Consider the following 9776-nt stretch of genomic DNA (forward strand, 5'->3'; position numbering starts at 1 on the left):
GAAACAAATTTTAAATTCATGTAAGGTACTAGCTTATTTTTAAACAATTTTCTTTAATAATATTTATTAGTAAAGTATTATTATTTGATTAAGAGCATTCTTAAGTAATTTTCATTAATTATTAAGGCTTTCATGTATTTTGATCGAATACAAATTATTGAAGATGTTTTTAATATAAAAATAGTTTATTTATGAATTTGACACAAATTATAAATTACAGGTAAAATAACTTAGGAGTGTTTTTTTTTTGTCTAATATTATTCTATAAATAACATTTATTAAAGGTAATCAAAATGTGACCCTTATCCCTAAGCCAAAAGCCCTACATCACTGCCTATTTATTAACCATTTCGGTTGAATCCTCTCGTTTTATTGCCGACTTGTCTGGCTGAGAAATAAAATATTTCGTGCTAATTTTGTCACGGCCTCCCTCTGGTTTTTCCCGCCCCCCTTCCCACGGTTCTGCTCTTCCCAGAGCTTTTCCATTTCCCAATTTCCCCTTTGATTCGTTGCCATTCGGAGGCAACAACTTTTTGTCAGTTGTTTTAACTTGGCCTCAGGACAGGAAAAAAGGAGCGGGGGAGTTTTCTTTGCTGCCAAAGAAGTCGGAAAATAAGTGGGCTAAGGGGATGGATGGGGGGCTGGGGAAGGGGGTAAGTGGGTATGGGGTGAGGGCTAAGGGGTGAGATTTTTGTGTTATCAGCAGTCAGTTAGTAGCGCAAAACTTTTTAAACGTTTTCGAAACAAGTTGAAATTTAAATAAACCTTTCCAATTTTTTGACGATGCCATTAACTCTGAGCAGTTTAGTCCCGCTCTCTTTCGCTCTTTTTATGCCTGTCTCTTTCCATCTGACTTTCGCTATCTCTTTCGTATGACTCGCAGACCTTAGACAACAAAATCGCCAGAGAAATGAAACTTTGTGTGTAATTTTGGCAAATAAAAAATTTTAAAAAGCAACTGCAACTTCGCAAAGAGTTCTTGGCTGAAACACCACGGAAATCCCCCCTTAAGCCCGCTTAAAAAGCATACTAAAAACCTGCTACATAAAATCGACTTAAATTTTTATTGCCGGAAAAAAGCCGTTGGGCAGAAGTAAAATCGCTAAAATCGCCTTATGGCCTTGCATTTTCAGCCCGCCATAGTCCAGCTGCCTTAACCGACCACTGCTTATTTTTTGTTGTGCATACAGTGCTTTCTCTTAAAAGTGAATACTGTGCTATGTAAAACAAATTATTTAACTTAAATATTTGTTATAATAATATTTAATAGTTTGTTTTTTTAAACTTAAGTTAATGGTTCTAAAATATACATTACAGTAAGCACACTCTTTATATTGTTCACTACTTAAAGTAAACACTTTGTATATATACTTTAATATTTTTTTTAGCACTATAATATTTTTCACTGCCCTTAAAATAACTAGAGCATCTGGAAAAGAAGTGGCAATAGTTGGCCAAGAAAAAGCGGCCCAAAAAGAAAATGAAAAGTAGGTAAGAGACTGAAAAATAAGAGGAAATACAACACAAAAAAAAAAAAACAAAATGATGCAGCCAAAAAGCAGTTCAAAAAGTGCCAACAAAATAATAAAAAGCAAACTTTTTACCAAGTTGACTTTGACACATTGGGCCAAACACAAACACACGGCCGCAAACATACCGAAAGAGATAGACAACCAACTAAAAGAAAGAGACGGGACGAGGTGCCAAGTTTTGGCTAGCATGAAAGTGCCCGAAAAATAAGTGCAACAGAATATTTATTTGTCTTGCATCAAGCTAAATGAAAGCGGACATAAAAACTCAAAGAAATATATACTCTAAAATGAATACTGCCCATGTGGCCAGCCATTTGAGTCAGACTGTCAAAGCGGAGAAAACGAGTAGCATTTAATGCCATGCAACCATTCAATTAAATTCTAAACAGTCAGATAAACGCATTCATATTTTAGTTCCCCACTTACTGCATAAAATGGCACATCAATTGAGTCAAAATAAATTTAATACACTTAAAATTGTAAGATATTAATAAATATCGGTTTAAAATCAAATATGCTCGATTAGAGTTTTCTCGTTCATACTCTTAAATATAAGTAATCGTTTTTGTCACAAGCACATAGCTTAAATAAATATTTTTAAGAGCTTGATTAATCAAATATTGAGAAATTGGAATGTTCTTTTATTTGAACTAAACATTTTGTTTGTTTTTATTTAACTAATATTTAAGACATTTTATTAATATTGCTTTCTGGCTTGCATTTATAATAATAATGAATGCTTAAATATAGTTTGCAACCCTAATTATTTATTAACCTTAAATGTAAGTTAATTAGTTGCATTTCTGAATTGTGACAAACTTAATCTTTTTAGACAACTGTTGCTTTTTGTGTTCACTGAAGCACACATAAATGAGTCCAAAACTTATTGAATAATCTGCCTGCTACAGAAAGGCTCCACTTGGCCCATTAATTTTGCTTATCCGGGGCACGTGTAATTAACATCAGTTCTTTACCAAACTAATAAGCCAAGTTAAAAAGCCCGATAAGGCCCGAGAAGAAAAGATATGGACCGTGAGTCGAGAACAAGTCGAAACGAAGTGAGATTAATGGTTTTAATCGCGAAAAATCGGTGATAAGCTCGCGGATAAATGGCGGCTCATTAGGGGACCGCCCTAAAAAACTGGAGCTATTTGCTATAAAAGTCTGCAAATCGTGCTGGACCACTCACAGTTTTCCCTTACCAGTCGGAGCAAAAGCAGAATGCAGCCTCCAATGAAGAGTTATTCCTGGCTGCCACTCCTGGCCCTTGTCCTCTTGGGTGTTAGCCTGGCCAGGACAGCGCCGCGGCAGGCCAGTAGCTATGTGGTTCCCCTGGCCCTTTGGAAGGAGTTGGCCAGTCGATTCGACTTCCCAGAGCCGGAGGAGAAGCTCCCCCAGGAGATCCCCGAGCCACGCGCTCTCTACGTGAATCTCGAGGATCCCCAGGATGGCCGGCAGGACTTGCAGCAGGTACTCCTGCTGACCAGTGGGTTGACCCCCGCCCAGATTGCCCAGCGAAGCCAGAATGGTAAGAAAAACGAGCACTTGGAAAACAACAAAATACCTGAATGGACTATAAAGTATTAAATCTACCAACATTTTAGAAATACTGACCTAAAAGTGTCAAACCTAACTAAAACGCCTTAAGACTAAGGTTATTTTTCCTAAAATTAAAACCATTCCGATACTTTCTAGGTCACTATTCCTAAAACATAGGTATTTTAAATACCTTGGTTATTGAATGTTTTCTGAGTATAGTAAATTTAGGTGTTTTATAAATAATTCAAATATTTTTCGCTTTGGTTTTCAGCAATTGCGGTTAATGGTTATTTTATATATGAAAATATTCAATTTTTTTAAGCATTTTAGTTGACAATTGCCATAAAGCTAAGTACCGAAAAATTTAATTAAAAGTAAAAGCATTTGAATTTAAATTTGAATCTTATATTAAAATCAAATATTTTAGAATTTAATCAAACAATTTAATATGCATTGAATTTAACATTATGATTTTAAATTAATCTAGAAATGATATATTTTCTATTTTAATTGATTCTCATTTTTTTAATTCAATTTTTGAATCAGTGTAATTATTATATTGTTTTATTCCGTTTAATACATCAGCGCAGGGTGAGGGCAGATTCCTGGGACGCGGCACCACAGTGGTGGTGATCACTGGCTCTGGATCGGGTGGTGTGAGCAACAACAACACCAACAACATAGTGACGAACGCCACGGCTGTGCCGGCCTCGACGGCCGCAACGGGCACCCGAACCTCGGAGTTCATCCGGGCACCCCTGGGCTACCAGTACCCCATGCAGTACTTCCGGAAGCGGCAGGACGACGCCTCCTCGCCGGCCCTCTCCTATCCGGACCTCTTCGGCTGGAACGAGGCGGCCCTCTACGGCGGCGATGGTCTGGGTCAAAGCTATGCAGGATTGGGAGGCCTCAATGGCGGCTACAGTCTGCCGGCCGGCGGAGTGCCCCTCGTGCCCATCACCATTGGCAACGAGGTGCGCTACGTGCCCATGAACCTGCGCATGTTCCGCCAGCTGGCCAGTGGTCCAGCTCCAAGCATCAGGGAGCAGGAGGATCGGATGGAGGAGGACGACATGGCCGGGTTCGAACTGGAGGGCACTGGGCAGGAAGTGGCCGACGAGGAGAGCGAGGTCACCCCCAGTGGCCACTCGGCGGGCGGATCACCAGGTTTCGGCCTGCTCGGCCAGCGACTCAGACAACGTCCAGTGGTCAGGAGACGCCCCCTGCAGTCCCTCGCCCAGAACATCCGCCGGGTGCAGTACCTCAGGAACTGATCGGCGCCAAACCCAAGCCCAACACGATGACAAGCCACTAGACCTAAGGCCTTTTTTTTTTCTCCACACCAATAAACTATTTAAATTGCATTACATGGTTTCTCTGATTTTTTTTGGGGAAAACGGTTGAAAACAATAAGAAATTAAACTCACTTTGATGAAATTACGTGCCAATTTGGCCTTAATAATAGGCGTTTTATATGGACGTCTAGATTTTTGGGGCAAAAATTTTAAAACTCAAATACCTACACAGAAAATTTGACTTTGATACCAAGGCGTTTCACTTTTATCATATATGTTCAAAGGCCAGTGTAAAAGTGTACAAATTGTTTAAATTTAAATACCTTTAAAGGTTAGGAAAACAAATTTATCATGATAAAAGAAAGAATTTAATACGAATAACTTAAAACCTATAAGTTTTATAATTCCATTTGTGTACGTTCTAGCATCCAATCTTTGCCGAGTCAACAACTTTAATTGGAATCGATTGCGTTGACAGCTTAATCATCCAAACTAGCCAAACTAGTTGTCAGGAGATGTTTAATCGACAATCCGATCAGCCATGACTAAATCTCTTCTAAATAACAGTTGTGCTTAAAATTATAGAACCATACGCAAGCTGTGTTAGTTTTAAAATAATTTTTAAATACTATTTACTGAGTATTATTGATCTACAAGGATGTTAAAATATTGACTTGCTAGCTAACAATTTGCAAAATTTGCAAAATAAAAAAATGTTTACAAAATATCTAATTTTAAGCTGTCAAAACTAAAAAAAACCCTTTTTAAAAATGTTTTTTTTTCCACTACTACTTTTTTGAACGCATGTGTATGGATGGTTTGAAAAGGAGTGAAAAAATGCATAACTTTATTCGCGAAACTGCTCTCATCGCTGCGCTGGCCCAATAATATTAAGTTGATAAGTTTTTCCATTGGCCGGAAGGAAAACTTTTCAATTTGCGAGCAGAGTTTCGCTTATTACCCATAAACATTTTACATGAGCTCGGGAAAATAAAGTTTTGTCAGAGGGAAAAACTCGGCGAAATAGATGCGCTAACTAGATCAATTTTAATTTGCTGTAAAGACAATTCAATCAGTGAAAAATATGGACTTTGCCGGGGACAGAGTTCTGTTAAATTATCTGGCAAATGTTTGCGGATGAAATGAAGAAAATGCCAAATGGCAAAATGGCAAATAGTAGGAATTTTCCAACCCCATTTTCCCTGGCCAACTTCTGAATGTGTGTCTAATTGATGGCAACATTCTGTGCTCTCAACTGTCGAGAGCTCAATAATAATAACAGATAGATGTGGGATGTGGACTCACCTCCCACATTTCGCACAGGCGAAAACCTCACTGGGACACAATAACAAATTAAATAAATATAAGAAGCTTTTAAGTTAATAGAAAATTCTATAATTGAATTTTATGCCAAACATCGTCTGGCTTCCACTTCTGAGGGCCGTAGAGTCTTGAAGATATTTAATCAGAAATGCAAGCAAAATAATAATCGAAGATGGAATTCCTCGGAAAATAAGACACCCAAAAACACAACGTTCAATTTAAATTATTGATTGGTCAGGCAAAATAAATGGAATTTAAGCAATGCCAAAAAAAAGACATTGAAAATTATGATTGACTTGCAGAACTCTAATTTTTCCATCAACATTTCGGAATAAGGTATTCAAATAGCGTCTGCAATTATTGAACAGGACACATATTTTACAATTTACCAATAAATATGCAAGTGATTTTAATTGATTATTGTAAGCTCTTTCAAGCTTTTTCCCTGCACACAAGACAAATAAATCTTTTAAATGATTTCTTGCCATTTAAATGCAGTTTTGTTTGGTTCTTACTCAGGCACTTTAACGACTTAATAGAGAGTAATGTTGAATTAACGCAAACATAGTATAAAATATGTCTCTGTCTTTCTAAAATCATTCTGAAGTGATTATAACTTATTAATGATAAATTAAGTAAGTGTCTGCTTTTTTATAGAATTGTATGGCATAATAATATGCCATTTGACAACCCGTAAGAAAACTTGTAAAAATATGCAGAGGAGCAATTGTATTTTTGACCCTTTAATAGATTCCCCAACTCGAATTTCCACTAGACCACAAGTGTTACAGTAGAAATAATAACGATAATAGTAAATACAAAGTTGAAGGGAACGTCTAGCTATTGACACAACACTCTGGATGATTACGGAAAACATTTTCCGAGACGGGTGCTTAAGCTGGGGGCCAATGGAAAGGAAATGGCACTGCCACTGGCACAGGCACCGGCACACGTAGACAAGTACAAGTATCTTTGTATCTTGTATCTTTCGCCTGTCAGAAGCTCTGCGTGTGCGTGCTGGCGAGAGTTTTGTGGGAAACACTTTTCAAGATTAAAACAAAAAGATTTAAGTGAATTATGCCAAAGTTATTTGCCTGGTGGTGCGGCTCACGCACTCGACACTATCCGAGCAGGCCACATTATGCCACAGATACTGGTGGTGTAACATAAATAAATATGTGCAGGCAGTTAAAACCACTAAAAGTCCTCTCTAAATAGTGATACCAATGAACAATAAACTATAATTTTAAAGAAATATTTAGACAACTAAATAAGCAGGCACTCGTAATATTTATTAAAATAAATTATTAAATATATTACAAATACAAAAATGAATAAAAAAGTATTGTTTGATTTGAAAATCAGTAGCAGGGTATTTGATGTGTTTTCCCATTAAATCTTCAAAAGGTTTATAGTGTTACAAAATAAAACCGGTTAAGTTTTCGTAGAACTTTTCCTAGCAAGCGTTAATAAGGTTTTTATAAAGTTAATAATTAACAATATTTTTTCCTTTAAGTAGAGCTCGCTTTTCCTTGCACTAAGTCTTAGACTTCGCTAAAAAACCCTTTTTATATGTATGGCCATTATTATTTTGACCAGAGCTGTGCTTTTTGGGGCGGGCGGACATGAGTTCGTTTATTTATTTATACAGCCGGAGTATCTTTGCCTTCGAGTTTTTCCCCTTTGGCCAGTGCAGATTTATGCGAACGCATGTTTATTGTCGAGTTTATTAGATTTGATTTACTGCCCGGTGGTCGGAGAGATCTGAGTCTGTCTGGCCGTATCCAGAGATACTTTCCCCAGCACCGACTTTCCGTTCTAGGCCGCCCAATAATTGCATGTCGTCCGTTCATCACGCAAGATGTGTCACTCTCTTTTTTTCTCTGTATGTTGTATGTTGTATTTTGTGCTGGGGCGGGTGAAATTTTTAATTGCACTGGGAGCTATAAGAACGCAGGTCTTCGATCGGAGGCCAAACACTTCCACCAGGGCACCCATCACTTCCACCATGCAGATCCCCCACAACTTCAACACATTTCTAGTCGTCCTTCTGGCACTTTTAAGCCACTGCGAGTCCCGAAGGAGCGGTGAGTTCGGATACACTTCCTGACTAGACTTTACCAGCTCAATTTAAATTTTACTTAGAGACTCCAGAGTTACAGAAAATAAAACTTTTTTATAATTTTTTTTTTAACGAATAAAACATTATTCTAAAGGGAAAGTTAATGTTTTAAAATAGTTTCTTTAATTTGTTGAGCTCAGTTTTTAAAATGTATAAATACTTTCTTCATCTTTACCTTTATTTATAAAATACATACATATTGTTAATTAAATTTATTAATTGTCCTTTATTTTGAAAAGAAACGAGATACAAAGTAACATTATATCTGGGTAACTTTTATTTTACCAATGGTATCATCTGCCTTTCAGCGTACCGCCTGCCGAAGCTGCAGGGACGCAGTGCCTCCGGCGGCAGTCCTTCGCCCCAGGATGTGGGTTCTGGGCGGGATCTGATGAAGAAGTTCATGCTGATGCGCGGCCTCTTCCAGCAGCCGCCCAGTGACAATGTGATTGTGATCACGCAGCCCTCGGGCACCACGACCACGACCACGCCCACTGGATCGCCCTCCACCACGACCACGACGACGACAACGACCACGCCCACCTCGAACAGCACGGGTCGCTCCTTCCAGGCAAGTGTGGGCCAGAAGGAGCAGGAGCTGCCAGTGACCACCTTGACTGGCCGCGGCCTTGAGGATCGTCTGGACCTGCCACTGCCCAATGTCGAGGAGCAGATGCCCATTGAGAACCCACTCGCACAGAAACACAGCCAGAAAAAGCAGTGGCCCAAGAAATTCCGACTGAAGAAGAGGAACCTGGTCAAGAAGACCCATCGACGTGTGCACAAGCATCCGCAGAAAAAGAAGCGATTCCAGAAGCGGAAGCCCAACCAAAAGCAGTCGGCAAGTCAGCAGCGAAACTCCGAGTCTGCGGTCCAATTCATCGAACCCTATCACAACGATCGATCGCAAATTCAAACGGGTCAGTCCGGCTCCGATTCTCGATTGCAGCGCATCTGGCGACGCTTTCAAGTCGCCAACTAAAACGAATATTCCACCCCATCTAAACACTTTTTTTTTTTCTATTTTCTTAAGTGCAAAAACATATTTATTTATGTACAAAAAGTAAATAAAAACAAAACGGAAAACAAAGTAATACACAAAATAATACCCAGAGAATAATACCCAGAGAAACAACAGAGACTTGTGGTTTTATTGTATAATTTTCAGAACAGCATTTGTTTTAAATTGTTAAATTGCATGTTTATAGATTTCAATGAGTTTCAAGGCACTCAGGCAAACGAGAAAAATCTTTGCAACCCTTATATTTGTGTTAAATGATATTAAGCTTGTAAGCCTATTTAGTTTGATATTATGTTTCTGCATTCATTTGGCTTAGAAAATTAAATATTTCTTAGTTGATTTTTCGGTGAATTTTACTCTCAGTTTTATTAAATTCCAGTTCCTTTTATCCCAATTAAATTGTAGCTTCATTTTCGTACAACTCTTCAGGTGCCAAATCCAAGCACAACGGTGGGATGGAAAATAAACGAATAACTTGAAGAGGTTTTAAATTTCATTTCAGCAATATTTTATGGTAAATTGGGCAAGAACAAAAGGTATTTGTCCACCGGTAAATATGTGCGGGTGTTTTATATAAACGTTTGACCCTGAAGTTTTTCGCGCCGCACGTAAAACAAAATGGCGCGACCGGGAAAATCCTTTTGCCCTTTTCGAGTTCTCGAGAACAATTGATAGTGGGCGGGGGCAAAAGGTTTGCCTTTTGGATTAGGCCAAGTCAACGACTTGCCGCACAGTTTTGTATAAATAAAAGAGGGCCACCAGGGGCCAGACGAAATATGGGAACATGATATCCTGCCGCCGACTGTGGCAAGTTCAAGACCCGTCCCTGAACCATGAAAGTAAAATAACGCGTGAACCGGACCCAAAACACCGAGTCAAAGAAGTGTGGCGCGTGTACAACAGAAAATTGTGTGAACACTTTAAACAAACCTCGATTTTTAATA

The 9776-nt window shown here is 38.5% G+C and overlaps 2 protein-coding genes across 2 annotated transcripts; both read left to right on the forward strand.

The window, feature by feature from the left end:
• Nucleotides 1-2748: 2748 nt before the first annotated feature.
• Nucleotides 2749-4345, forward strand: LOC108140606. The gene is made up of 2 exons (XM_017263521.1): nucleotides 2749-3060; nucleotides 3657-4345. Exons 1-2 carry the CDS (start codon nucleotides 2754-2756, stop codon nucleotides 4343-4345), a joined length of 996 nt encoding a protein of 331 aa, XP_017119010.1. The 5' UTR covers nucleotides 2749-2753.
• A 3352-nt stretch (nucleotides 4346-7697) lies between these two features.
• LOC108140870 (PH domain-containing protein DDB_G0287875) lies at nucleotides 7698-8793 on the forward strand. Its single transcript, XM_017263888.1, has 2 exons — nucleotides 7698-7776; nucleotides 8120-8793. The coding sequence occupies exons 1-2, from the start codon at nucleotides 7698-7700 to the stop codon at nucleotides 8791-8793; spliced, it is 753 nt and encodes a 250-aa protein (XP_017119377.1).
• The last annotated feature ends 983 nt before the right edge of the window (nucleotides 8794-9776 follow it).

This window comes from Drosophila elegans, unplaced genomic scaffold (assembly GCF_018152505.1).
Source record: "Drosophila elegans isolate 14027-0461.03 unplaced genomic scaffold, ASM1815250v1 contig_149, whole genome shotgun sequence".
NCBI classification, from domain to species: domain Eukaryota; kingdom Metazoa; phylum Arthropoda; class Insecta; order Diptera; family Drosophilidae; genus Drosophila; species Drosophila elegans.